Genomic DNA, 13,355 nt, shown 5'->3' with positions numbered 1-13,355 from the left:
GTTTCTCCAATGTCGGCCATACACAACAGGATGGCGGCAAACACTCACTACGACTTTATCAATGTTCTCCCGCCCGCAGAGGCAACATGGGTGAATCCAACGCGAAACAATGGGCGTCTGCAGAGCCGGGCCAGCAAACACAGCTCCGCGAAGCACGCCGAAGCTCATCTTGCGTGTCTGGGTTGTCGTCCGAGGAAAGTCAGGGTAAGAACCAGCGACAGCGGTTGTATGTCATGGTGATGCTGACGACGGGCATCCGCAGTGCCAGCGTGAAGGAAATGGGTGTCGGCGATGTAACAAGCTCAAGATACCATGCATCGTGCCCGAAAGTGACCAGCGGAAAAGGTGCGTCCTCTAATATGCACCAAGGCTTTCGGCCAGAGATGATGAAGGATATGTAGGACTGACAGTGACAGACCACGTTCATGGGAATATATTCGTGAATTACAGGAAAGAATTAAGGTGGTCGAGACCGAACTGTCTGCCCGGACGCAGAGCCCGTCCAGCAAGGATGGAGAGGTGGCGATACAGAGTATCGAGACGCAGAGCACCGGACGGGAGCAGGATACCTATCCCATCAGCGAACCTGAATTGCTCACCCCGGAATCGCAACCAGCATCGTCCAAGAGCCTCATCGGCCAGCTGTGCGGCAGCCAGTGGCAAGTGAGCACCGACGAAATCGGCCAGGTTCGATTCTTTGGTCCGACGTCGAGTCTGCACCTCAGCGAGGCCGCAATGCCAGTCATTTCCGACCCCTGCGAGTCCCACGGCAGAATCCAGATCCTAGACGATGTGCCCCTGGCGCTCCAGCAGCACCTCTTCCATCTCTACTGGACGTTCCACCACTCGGTGTTGCCGATCCTTCACAAGGAAGCCTTCCTAGCAGACATGGAAGCCGGGCAGGGCAGGCATTTCAGTCCGTGTCTTCTGTACTGGATCTTCGTCTCGGCTGCGAGGATCTCCAGCTGGCCTCAGGTCCGGGCACTCGCGGTGCAGCATGGGGACGGCGACAGTAACGAGGCGCAACCGGTTATCCTGCGGCAGGCCACGTCGTTGCTGGAGCAGGAGATGCTGAACCCCGGTCTCACAACGGTCCAATCACTCCTCCTCTGCAGTTTGTTCCATGGCTCCCGTTCCAAGGACACGAGGGCTTGGTTAACATCAGGTACGCCGATTCCCCAAACTGACTCAAGTTCACTTCTCATTCTGTAGGAAACGCATGTCGCCTGGTCTTTGACCTAGGCTTGCATAAAGACTTCCTCCTTCTACGGTCAGCGGGCCTGTCTCAAAGGGACTTGGACGCGAGACAAGTCGCCTTCTGGGGGTGTTTTATGCTCGACAGGTCAGCATCTCACTCTCTCTATTCAGCTGTCTAACAAGATTGACTTGCTCTTCAACAGGCTTTGGGCAGTATATCTCGGCCGACCTCACGCCATCAAACTGGACGACGTGACCATGCCACGGCCCAGTCAAGACAGTCCCTCGTGGAACATGAAGATTCTATCCGCGTGGGTCGACCTCCTTGACATACAAGGCCACGTGGCGGCGCGATTGTAAGTCCCCCTTTTCCCCACCACGAGGATACAGTCCGTGCTGATGGACCCAAGAAACTCGACCCAGAGCTGCACCGACGACATTGAGATCCCGACGGAGCAACTGCACGAGTGGAAGCGGAAACTTGACCCTTCACTGCGATACACGGTCGAGGCACCGTCATCTGTCTATTGTCTCCAGTATGTATCCATGATCTCTGAACACCCGCGAGTTGTTCTTTTTTTTTTGTCACCAAATTCTAATTGGCCCCCCCCCCCCCCCCTCAGCCCATCCAATACCATTCGGTCATGATCATTCTGCACCGACCTCACGCCGGGTTCGCCGTCGCCGAAGGCACCGCGACGGCCTCACAGAAACAGTCGCGCGAGATCTGTGTGAGCCACGCGACGTGCATCGCGCGCATGCTCCAGGAGTACCGCGAACACCACGGGCCGGGGTACACGATGCTGGGGTCGGCCATCTACGGGGTGACGACGGCGGCGACGACGCTGATCGCCGACAGCGCCGAGGAGGAACAGCAGCGCGGGCCGACGTTCGCGCGCCAGCTGCTGTACCTGCGCACATGCCTCCGCACGCTCAAGGAGATGGAGTACACGGAGAAGTCCATGAAGCAGATCCGCAAGCGGCTCGTCTCGGTCATCACCAGCTGCAACCTGGACGCCGTGCCGCCCGAGGACGGCATGCTCGAGGACGCCGTCGACAGCTACATCACCAGCACGACGCTGCTCAACAACGTCGACTTCCCGGCCCTGGACCACGACTGGAACGGTCTGGCCTTGTCGAACGTGGCCAGCGCCAGCACCAGCGCCAACCCTTGCGGGGCCGCACAGTCCGGTCCCCCAGTCGACTTTGACATGGACGAGTTTTTGAAGATGACCACGCAGACCAATCTGCCGTTCTCGTTCGAGTCCCTGTTTACCGATCAAGATGGGCGATAGTTACCCAGTTGTCATCCTATCGGGGAGAAACAGCATTGGAACTTGTATATTTATGAGTTGTGGGCAGCACGAGTCCTCTACCAGCTGTAGCTGTGGGTCTACAGGGGCATCGACCGGATTTCAACACTTCTTGGGAACTAAATAGGATGACGACAACAGCAACTCGGTATTTCAAGGCATATCAAGGACGATCCAGCTGGACCTTTCAACCTAGGCTTTACTCGAGGACACTAGGACGCTAGAGCTGCGAAGCACTCTTCTTGCCACCTTCTCGCTCATCCCGGAGGATCCGCCTCACAAAGTCATAACTGCCCTTGAGCAGCTTCCCCCTCAAGCCGCTCGTCGCGGCCGACGACTCAGTCACGCCCTGGAACACCACGTCGGCTCGCGTCTTGTCACACCGGAGGACGGTGCCGCCGGTGTATTTGGCGTCCTGGACGAGGTCCAGCATCAATTGGGCCACCTCTTCGGGGGTCTGGGACAGGTTTGAGGCGACGCTGTACTGTTCCATCTTCTCGGGCCGGTCCGTCCAGAGGGGAGTCCAGACGGCTCTAAAATGGGGGAGGAGTCGTCAGCATTGGTTTCAATGGACTCTTTCGACAGGGTGTTGGCTCTGAAGGAAAGGAAAAGAAAACAATGATTCCCAGGCTTGAAGCAGGGAGGACATACCCAGGACAAATCCCCACGACCTTGACGCCCTCCTCGGGATCGGCGTCCCCCAGACTCTTGACCAGACCCACAACTCCGTGCTTACACGCCGAGTACAGCGTGGCGGCGTACTGTCCGTCCAGGCCGCCGATGCTGGCGATGCAGCACACGACGCCCTTTTTGTTCCGGCCGACGAGGGCGCGGATGGCGAGGCGGGTCAGCTTGATGGGGTGGGCGAGGTTGATGTCGAGCTGGGCGTACTTGGAGGGTTCCGAGTCGTTCCAGAAGTTGGACCATTCCTGTCAGGTGGCTCTGGGGTTAGCGAACGACTCGCAGCGGAAGAGAAGAGCATCTATCCCAAAGGACATGGTAAAGAGAAGAGAACACATCCCCTATATCCTGCCTTTTGGAGGAACAAAAAAAAAAGGGTACGACCTACCGGTTCGAACACGCCCGCACCAGGGACATAGACGTCCGGGACGTCGCCAAACTCCCTCTCAGACGCGACGATCAAGTTCTCCAGGTCCCGCCAGTCCGTCACGTCGCACTTGACGAACTTGACGACGTCGGGTCCCGCACTCGTCGCGAAAGCCGCGGCCTCGGGGCCGAGCTTCAGGTCGCCGATGAGGATTTTGGCGCCATGCTGGACGGCGAGTTTGACAAAGGCCAGACAGATACCTGGGGGTTTTCGTCAGTCGTGTTGTGTCATGTCATGTAACGTCACGTCATGTCCAGTTCAGTCAATTTGGATGGCGGGTGGCGTGGATGAATGGGCAAGTCGCCCTCTGGCTGGTAGACGATATACTTTGGGTGCCTGGAAGGGGGATGATCTGTCTAACCTGATCCGCCACCCGTGACGACCACAATCTTCCCTTTGACGGGGAATTCTCCGACGGACATGGATGTGTATATGTGTAGGACGTTTTTTTCCGGCGTCTGTATGTACTTTATGTACTTGTGTGAATATGTATGTGTCTGTGTGTGCGTATGTGTAAAGGTTTGCGTGTATGATCTGCGCGGCCTCAGCAACCAAACCGATGAGCGAGTATATACAAAAGACAAAAGACACAAAAGATCCTAGGTATGTGTAGGTATGCACTCGACTACTTTACTTACTTCCTTACTAGCTAGCCAGCCAGTACCTACCAGCGAACCAACAAGGCCAAGTAAAGTACTCTGTCTGCTTTGCGTGTTTTTTTTTTTATAAAAAAAACCTAGATAGAGCCAGTGTCTTGGTCTTGCAAGTCCTCGCTCGGTACGCGATCTCTCTCATCCTCTCTCTACCTATATATGACATGATATGATACGATACAACTTGACAGGTTTTGGCTCGATCGAGCATGGGGCGGAGAAGAAAGCCCGAGGTTCCCTTTTCAGAAGCCGGAACGTTTCCTTTCACCTGAGATATTATACGTGAAACAAAGCCGGATACATTGCGGGATCTGCTAATTAGAAGTACAAGTGCAAAGACGGTACATATTATTGTTATTATTGTTGGGATGGCATGATGGATGCTTCAGCCAAAGTCACAGCTACAGCCAGCCACAGTCAGTCATGACCTGTCGCGGTCAGTCAGTTCTCCTATACCCGTACTCGGTACAAGTCAATTACATCACTATTGTCTATCGTCCATTGTCGTCAAGGACCCGATCGAGCAAGTAAAGGAGACGGGACGAGACCGTGCATTACTGACGAGGTAGTGAGACACAACTACGCATTGAGAGAGCATTGTCCATAATTTTTGTCTGTGTACTTATTTATACTTGGTTGGACTTGTACATGTATCCACACTCCGAGCCCTCGGTCCGGCCGGCGTACATGCTTTGTAGTGCCGAATAAAAAGAAGAATGATGCAGCACATAGATGTGCCTTGTACCGTTTACCTCGTACACTTGTATCTCCGTAAAAAGGGGTACCTACTAGGTTATGTATCCATACCTCGCTACTAGGAATACGAGACAACGATCGCATCCCGCTACGGCCCACAGTTGCCGAGGTTCGTTACAGTCATGCCGAGTAGCCAATAGCCTGAGCTGACCCTACAAGTACCCGGTACGAGACGGAGCATACGAGATACGTGCCCGCATTTCAGTAGAGTGGTGGTGGGGTTACCCCGTCCCTGTGCCAGTTTGAGGTAGGCACTTACAGTACTCGTTCGCGTTCTCCTCTTTCTCGTTCTCCAGACAATCAGATCACTTTCTCCACAGACTGGAATCACGACTAGGGATTGGGATTGGGACTGGGGTTCGACACGACACGATAGACTAGGTAGACTTGGGGTGGGCAGGCGGGCGGGCGGGCGTGGGCACGTTCGGTAGTTGGACATTGGAGTTTTGGCTCGACTGACTCGCTAAACCGTGACACTCGCATCCACCCCAGCGAGCGAGCGACGACGACTCTGTAAGGTCGTGATGGTTGTTGTCGTCGTCAGTGATTCTCTGGGCTCGGCATGAGTAATAACTAAAGTAGTCAGTGAGTCAGTCGGTCAATCAATCGATCAATCAATCAATTAGACAGAAAGTCATCTACTACGCTCTCTCTATTAGACGCACGACCTTCAAGATCAAACATCAAAGACGAGACGAACCAAAGAAAAAAAAATAAAACCCCCTCCAAAAGGAAAGCTGCCTACCCACCTATCTATCACACATGGAGCACGGGTTCCCAGATCACTATGGCCAGCGGTTCACGCGGACGCTGCACCACAAGGCAGAAGGGCCGACACTGCCAGAGAATAATCCCCTGTCGTCGTTCATCGTGGTGGTGACGGGCGCTGGGAAAGGGTTGGGAGTCTACGTGAGTCAACTTCATCCCCATCAACCCTAAAACCTGGTTGTTGCGAGAGACACGAGCATTCGAGAGAAACATCCGAGAGAGTCATTTATCCTGCTTGTCTTTCTCCCCTAATTAGACTGGACATCACTGCTAACACCTCCCAAGATCTCCCTCGCGTATGCGCGCGCCGGGGTCAAGGGGATCTGCATCTCGAGCCGCACGCAGAGCGACCTGGACGCGCTGGAGAAGCAACTGAAGGAGGTGAACCCGTCGGTCGAGATCCTCTCGGAGATCTGTGACACGACAGACCCGAAAGCCGTGCAGGCGCTGGCGGAAAAAGTGCGAGAGAAGTGGCAGGGGAGGCTGGACGTGGCGATCGCCAACGCCGGGGTCATCTCCAAGTACCTGTACGACACGGACGCGAAGACGGGCGAGAAGACGAACCGGCGCCTCCCCTCGGGGATCGTCGAGGACGACGACTTCCAGCGCGTCATCGACATCAACCTGCTGGGCAGTTACTACGTGGCCAAGTACTTCACGGCGCTGCTGGTGGCGCCCGAAAACCCCAGCGCGGTCCGGGCCTACGTCGTCATCACGAGCATGGCCGCCCAGGTCACCGACAGCAGCTTCCTGCCCGTGGCGTACAACGTGGCCAAGTTCGCCAACAACCGCATGGTCGAGCACATGGCCACGGACCACAAGGCCGAGGGCCTCCTGGCCTTTGCCGTGCACCCGGGCGCCGTCCTCACGCCCCAGACCGAGAAGCACTCGAACGAAAAGGGCGACGCGTGGGACTCGCGCCTCACAGACGACATTGGCCTGTGCGGTGGCTGGTTGACCTGGCTGACGCGCGAGCGCAGGGAGTGGCTCAGCGGGCGGTACCTCAGTGTGACGTGGGACGTTGAGGAGTTGGAGGCCATGAAGGACGACATTGTGCGCGAGGATAAATTGAAGTTCAGGATGGCCGTCTGAAGGATGTAGCTTGTGCTGGAGGAGGAAGAGCGTAACAACCAACAGCGGCTAGAATTATATGCGATTAGACGTGGTACATGTCACAGGATGAGTGAGAGAGCGGGTCTCATCCATCCATCCCCCTTTCTAGACACAGCCTTGTCTGTCTACCAGTTATGACTAGATAACCCACCAAGACCACACATACTCGTCCCGAAGCAGAAAGGGAATTGATGCATGGGGCATACTACAAAAACAGCTAGATACCTGGATAGGTCTGAACACAACGCCCCCCAACCCCAAACAGGGAGTTGCTCTCAACCACCACCCCAGGAGTTGACCAGCTCGTATCGACGAGGGAGGGGGTCCGACTGTCGTTCTCCTCGGCTCTCTCACTGGTTTCGATGCATGATTAATCAATCTGCACCACCACTGTTACTAGTGTAGTGTGAATAGTGATCGAGGCACGAATGGTTCATGGACTTGCATGGCGGCACCTCGAGGCTGAAGCTGATGTAATCAGAGCATCTAAAGCGATGCCCGTCTTCAGCTGCGTGATAATACTCGGATCAGGTTGACGGCCCTTTCTTATAATATACATCTTCAGTAAGCCTCATCACTCTGACCATCCCTCCCCTTTCTGAAAAACAATTTTCCTCGGCCAAAAAATGGAAGAGTCCGAGTACACCACGGCCCCGGTCCAAATCCTCCGCGTCAGCAACAGCACATTTGCGTACAGAATCTTCGGCACCGCCGATAACCGAGACAGTGACGTGCCGTTGCTCCTCCCGACGCATTTCCGCAGCCGCCTTGATTTTTGGGACCCGGCGCTGATCGACGCGCTCGCGTCTCGGCGGAAACTTCTTCTGCTGGACAACCACGGCAGCGCCGAGGCGCAGTCTCTCAAGGGGAGTCAACGAACAACCGCCAGACAAGATCCGCGACGCACGCAGACGCAGACACCGTCACCACCAACAACGGGGCTGTCTTTCAAGTTCTGGGCCGAGGAAATCGTCGCGCTGGTCAAAGCCCTGGGTTTCACACAGGTCGACGTCCTGGGATTCAGCATGGGCGGCTTCATCGCACAAATGTTGACCCTCAACGCGCCCCCGGGCTTGGTCAGGAAACTCGTCCTTGCGGGCACCGCACCCAGTCAGGGACCGGGGGTAGAGAGCGGTGACATGCACTACTTCCAGAACCTGACGAATGCAACAACGGACGCCGACGTCAAGGCCGGATTCCTCTCTGGCTTCTTTGGATCCAGTGAGGCGAGACAAAAGATTGGGGAGAAATGGTGGAATCGGATCACGAGTTGCTCTTCCATGAGGCCGTTCGTGTCGACCAACGACATCGATGGGCAGATCACGGCAATGATGAGGTGGTACGGCCTCAACCACCGTGATGAAGGCTCTTATGACCGACTAGGCGAAATCCAATGTCCCGTCCTGATCCTGTGCGGTCAGAGGGACAGACTTGTTCCGGAACAAAACAGCATTCTTCTGTGGCAGAAGATCAGCCAGACCAACCCCAACGTACAGATACATATGTACCCCGAGTCGGGCCATGGATTTATGTTCGAATATCATCATCATTGCGCGAGACTTGTCAATGAGTTTTTGGACGAAGAGGTAAAAGTACAGTGCACATGCGAGTACTGCCATTGTTGAACGAGAGCCCACTGATATCATACAGTCTGAGGAAGGATATAATGACAAGGCACAAGCCATGGATTTCAGAGCAGGTGCCCGTGTAGGGATGCCCAATTTTTCTCCTTGCTTCTCGAGGATTGCCTGGCTATCTGTATTTGTCCATGAATTCTTTGTGGAATTTGATCCAGCGACCGACCCAATCCGTTCCCGGGGCAAGGAAGGTGGTTCGAAGATGTAATGTACCAGGTTTCTGCCCGAAGCCGGAGCCGGGGACGACACAGATACCCGTCGCGTCTAGCAGACGGAGGCAATAGAATTCGTCGGGCGTACGCTCTGCCTCCTTTGCAGCCTCGACTGCTTTGTCCGAAACCTTGATGGTGGGGAAAAGATACATTGAGCCCTATAATCACAAAGTAAGCAACGACCAAAATGATAATCACGTGGAAAAAAGTTCGACGTACCTGTGGCTCTCCCACCTCGACGCCCTCCATCTCCTGGAACGCCCGGTAAAGTGCCCAAGCCCGGTCTTTCAACCCGTTCCTGACACTGTTGTACTCCTTATCGTAGAGGTCGAAGCTGGGATCCCCTGGTTTCGGAGGGTCTACCACGAGGTCCAGCAGACATTGACCGATGACAGGAGGGCACAGCATGATACTGATGAACTTGTAGATTTCGGCCTGGACTTCTTGGTCAAAGCCCACAAGCTCAAAGTACCCAGCGCGATGCCCACATTCACCTACCATACCTTTGGAGACGGAGTTCAACGATGCGAGTTCGACTGAGTCATACCGACCTGGCTCCCTCTGCTGCATCCTTCGCAGGGCTCCTTTGAAAGAGTGGAATTGACCAACAAAGACATTCGTTTGGTAGACCTCGTCGGCCATGATCACGAGATGGTGCTCGGCAGCAAACTTGATCGTATCCTCCACATCCTTTTCAGACAACGAGGCACCAGTAGGGTTTCCAGGGTTGATGATAACAATGGCACGTACGTCAGTGCCTTCGCTGACCGCCTTGTCGTAGGCGTCCTGAATTATAGAAAGTTCGGTGCTCCAAGCCTGAGACTCCTCCAAGTAGTAAGGCACACAGCGGGCATTGAGAACAGAGAGGGTCGCGGTGTAGAGTGGATACTGCGGTATGGGAACAAGCACGCCGGTCTCGGGTTTGCCACAGATGATGTGGAGGAGGGTGTTGACTCCTGACGAAGCGCCTGCAGAGAGGTAGATGTCGTCCTTGTTCGAAGGAAAGCCATCCCGCCGCTCAATGAAGTTGGCGACAGACTGACGAATGCCAGGAGCGCCTGCAGACTGCGAATATGCCCCCACGGAATGGATTTCCTTCAGGAGCCGGCGAGCACGGTCGATGGCATCTTGTTTGTAGCCAAAACTCGTCTTGAGTGCTTCCTCGTTGTCCAACAGGGGTGGATACTCTAGAAGAGCAAGGACTTGCCGGAAGAATGTGATGGGTTTCTGGTCGAGTTGCTGGGGGTTGCCAATGTTGGCCGAGATAACGGTGTCAAATGGGAGTGGGTTCTCTGGCGGTGTAGGAGGGTCTTCCTTTTTCAATTTCGACCTGTACTCTTCTGACTTGATAGCAAGTTCGCCTCGCACGGCATACTTGGCCGCCTTGACGTGGGGGTTGATATTATGGATGCTCAAACTGCGCGACGGGCGCGTGGACGACATTTTGCGACGACAGGAAGGAAGTTGAGGTCTGAGGTAAGGATGAGGAACTATGCATTGGATATATCAGTATTGGGACTGGGTCACCGGAGACAAGGGAGGGAGGGAGGCAAGAAAAATGATCGGGTGCACAGAAGAAACTATGCTCGGTTGAGTCACAGGTGGTGTGTCAAAAAAGAAAATCGACCAGCCTAGCAAGGCCTTCACCCTGTACTCACCTCGTGACAGGCTTGGCCGTTGTGCTGGAAGGGAAGGAGGTGTTGTCTGTGTTGTTCGTGTGGTTGACAGTGCCCGACAGGTGTTGGCAAGTTCGCTGGACAGATGCTGAGCTCGCAGCAACACGGATGACACTCTTGACGTGGCTATTGTGGGTGGCGACATTTTCTGGTACATATAGACTGGAGAACTTCAGGTGGGGGGTGGGCTCCCTGGGGAAGTAGATGGTCTAGCCTGTCAGATTTGGAGCTGGCAAAGCGATATCGGGAGCTCGAACTCAGATATCGCAATTTGCAGAGGGCGTCACAAAGCTGTAGAGACTATTGAGGTATTATTCGAGATGGGGTGGACAGACACGACAGGCCGTCGCAGGAGAAACAAGGGCGGCGCACACGATCAACCGAAAGGATCTTCCTCACTGGCTGCGTCAATCTCGTCTCGTCATGGGGCGCGTGGGAGCTTTCCTCCCCGTCTATCTTATCGCTGATTGTGGGGGGACGCCACAGCTGGGCTTGCAGGGCTTTCAGGCTTTCTCGGTGTCGTTCCACGAACATACAGGGATTAATTGGAGAAGAGAGAAGAGACAGAGTTTCTTGGAGCTGCAACCTGCACAGGCGTCGGGCGACAGTGCAGCGCTAAACTGTCCGAATCAAGCAGCCCTACGAGAATTTGTCGCCGACGGCATGCGCCGTGTTCCATGCTGTATTCTTCCCTTTCTTTTCCCCTGAAAGCAACCTCCTGATCATGATAGTATGATGAAGGTATGGTACATGCCACGTTCCATGCGGCGCGATGTCTACCAGCAATCCAACCTAAGACGCCTGAGTCCCTTCCAATGGAGGTTCGGCTCTCACGCCCGCTCACTCCCTCGCAGCCTCACAGCCTGGCCGTACTTCTGCAGCTTGGTGATCAGGGCATCTCCTTGTTTCACAACATCGGCATATTGCTTGTTCTTGTCGTCCGGCCGGGTTGTCTCGATTGTCCCCTGCACTCGGTCAATTGTGCAACTCACGCGCCCACCAGCAATGAATTTGGCCAGATCTCTATCCAGGAAATCCACGCTGACCCCGAATGCCTGTGCCATCGTTGCCAAGCCCACTACCCGGTAAGATTGGAGGAGTTGTTGATAACCACGCAACCGCATTTCTCGCACGAACCAAGCTCGGTGCTCATAGAGGTATCGGTCCTGTGTCAAGAAGTTCTCCTCGACCGCAGCCAATGCCAAGAAGAAATTGCGATAGTTGCCACTGTAGAGGCTGTTGACCAGTCCGGCCAGCGAGGAAACGTCCATTGGGCTTTCGTTCTGTGACTGGACTGAACTGCTAGTCCCAAGTGTGTTGACATTGACAAGCCCAGCAGCACGTTCTGCAGTTGCTGCGGATGCATCCTTCATCTCTTCGTCCGCGCCAGGCGCCTTCTCCTCGCTATCCCCCAAAATCGCCTTGATTTCGGGTGCGTCGACAACTTTGGCTTTGAAATCGACCCGCTTGAGGGAAAGCGACCCTGCAAGCACAGCGTATACGACAAGTGATGAGTAGCTGCAAAGTTCATAGCTGGTGAAGGTGGAGAGACTGTCGAGGAGTAATGGAGCGGCAAGGTTATAGGATCGGACAGTGAGGAGGTGCAGGCCCTTGTAAGCTTTTAATCGATTTCTTCGATCCCAGTCTCCACCACCCTCGACCAAGATATTTGCCCGCTCGATTTGTTTCTTTGTGAAAGCCTTGTCGTTGAAGAAGATGCCGATGCGGATGATGGCGAGGACAATGTCGATCTTCGTGCCCAGCGGCCCAGTCTTGTCGAAGACTTTCTCATATGCGGCGATAGCTTTGTCCTAGCATCTGGTCAGAGAGATGTAGCTTTACAATATAATCTCCTGGCTTACCTTGTCGCCGACCCGGGCCCAGAACTCGGCGCGCTTGCTTCGAGCCGCTTGTACCTCTGTTTCTCCCGCCTTCTCTTCAGCCTCTTCTTCCTCTTTCTGGAACTGCTCCAGCTCCTTTGCATTATCAGCCTTGAGTTCCTCATAGAGCGCTTCGTCCCACGGCAGGATTCCAGAGGGTACAGGTTTCTTCGGGGGTAGGAGGTTGCTTGACACGAGAGACGCCCGTCTGGCGGCGGGTTTTGGCGGTGGTTGTAATGGCTGAGCTGTGCTCTCTCCCACGGTATTTAGCACACCTTCAGTAGGGTGGGCCAAATGCCGATATAACGGCGCCATCTTATGGTCTTTGATAGCATTTTGAAGGTAATTCAACGATGCTGGCTGGACAGTCTGGGGCGCATTTACTAGGGAGAAGATGTGCTGGGCGAGGGTAAGGTCTGGATATTTGGCAAACTGAGGATCGGAACCCATTATGCAAAGCGACCGGACCAAGCGATGTCGACTATGGAGAGAAAAATGAGAGGGAGTGGAGGAAAGCGTGGTAATGTTGGCTTTAGATCAATCAATACCACCACGACAAAGTCGGAGAACGCGCAGCAAAGCCAGCCTAGTGTGTATGTGGCCTTAATGCGCCACCGGATTTTGTACGGTAGATCAAAGTAGCTGCCAGGTGCTAGACCACCAGAAATGTTCAAATGCAAGTCTACAAATGGTTAAACTTGTCTCCCATCTTTATTCAACTCTGTCCATCACCTATCCAGTTCCCGAAGACATGCGTTTCATGTGCCATCTTACCCGTGTGTCAGAGCACTACTCGGTACTCAATAATCTTTAACCAACAACGTCAGCCATAATGTGTCCAAACAAGGCTGCGTTGGCCTGCCCTCCCATGCCCCCGTGGCTATCTGGACCCCGATGAGCTGTACCTCATTGTGCTCAAAGGCCTATTTGGACCGAGTATTGCATTGTTACTCCTTGCTGGTGCACGTAACCATACGTCCTTCGTGCCAAGGCGGTAGTTGACCACTACGTCGTAGTCAGTACGTACCCCGTAGTAGCTAAT

General features: G+C 54.5%; 6 protein-coding genes across 6 annotated transcripts; 3 read left to right on the top strand and 3 right to left on the bottom strand.

Moving 5' to 3' along the window:
• Positions 1-86: 86 nt before the first annotated feature.
• On the top strand, positions 87-2,492 carry AYO20_07701 (hypothetical protein; the record flags this gene model as incomplete). Its single annotated transcript, XM_022645986.1, has 6 exons — positions 87-293; positions 451-1,165; positions 1,213-1,342; positions 1,401-1,553; positions 1,608-1,767; positions 1,821-2,492. The coding sequence occupies 6 exons, from the start codon at positions 87-89 to the stop codon at positions 2,490-2,492; spliced, it is 2,037 nt and encodes a 678-aa protein (XP_022498076.1).
• Positions 2,493-2,730: 238 nt separating this feature from the next.
• On the bottom strand, positions 2,731-4,040 carry AYO20_07700 (hypothetical protein; the record flags this gene model as incomplete). Its single annotated transcript, XM_022645985.1, has 4 exons — positions 2,731-3,043; positions 3,162-3,439; positions 3,580-3,818; positions 3,980-4,040. The coding sequence occupies 4 exons, from the start codon at positions 4,038-4,040 to the stop codon at positions 2,731-2,733; spliced, it is 891 nt and encodes a 296-aa protein (XP_022498075.1).
• Positions 4,041-5,789: 1,749 nt separating this feature from the next.
• AYO20_07699 (hypothetical protein) lies at positions 5,790-6,887 on the top strand (the record flags this gene model as incomplete). Its single annotated transcript, XM_022645984.1, has 2 exons — positions 5,790-5,936; positions 6,081-6,887. 2 exons carry the CDS (start codon positions 5,790-5,792, stop codon positions 6,885-6,887), a joined length of 954 nt encoding a protein of 317 aa, XP_022498074.1.
• Positions 6,888-7,534: 647 nt separating this feature from the next.
• On the top strand, positions 7,535-8,533 carry AYO20_07698 (hypothetical protein; the record flags this gene model as incomplete). The annotated part of the gene is made up of 1 exon (XM_022645983.1): positions 7,535-8,533. One exon carries the CDS (start codon positions 7,535-7,537, stop codon positions 8,531-8,533), a length of 999 nt encoding a protein of 332 aa, XP_022498073.1.
• Positions 8,534-8,660: 127 nt separating this feature from the next.
• On the bottom strand, positions 8,661-10,200 carry AYO20_07697 (hypothetical protein; the record flags this gene model as incomplete). The annotated part of the gene is made up of 2 exons (XM_022645982.1): positions 8,661-8,915; positions 8,977-10,200. The coding sequence occupies 2 exons, from the start codon at positions 10,198-10,200 to the stop codon at positions 8,661-8,663; spliced, it is 1,479 nt and encodes a 492-aa protein (XP_022498072.1).
• A 1,063-nt stretch (positions 10,201-11,263) lies between these two features.
• AYO20_07696 (hypothetical protein) lies at positions 11,264-12,763 on the bottom strand (the record flags this gene model as incomplete). The annotated part of the gene is made up of 2 exons (XM_022645981.1): positions 11,264-12,244; positions 12,296-12,763. The coding sequence occupies 2 exons, from the start codon at positions 12,761-12,763 to the stop codon at positions 11,264-11,266; spliced, it is 1,449 nt and encodes a 482-aa protein (XP_022498071.1).
• Between the last annotated feature and the right edge of the window lie 592 nt (positions 12,764-13,355).

The sequence above is a fragment of the Fonsecaea nubica genome, assembly GCF_001646965.1.
Source record: "Fonsecaea nubica strain CBS 269.64 chromosome Unknown Scaff55, whole genome shotgun sequence".
NCBI classification, from domain to species: Eukaryota; Fungi; Ascomycota; class Eurotiomycetes; order Chaetothyriales; family Herpotrichiellaceae; genus Fonsecaea; species Fonsecaea nubica.
Note: the sequence above shows the minus strand (reverse complement) of the source record. Positions and strands in the feature narration are given on the sequence as shown.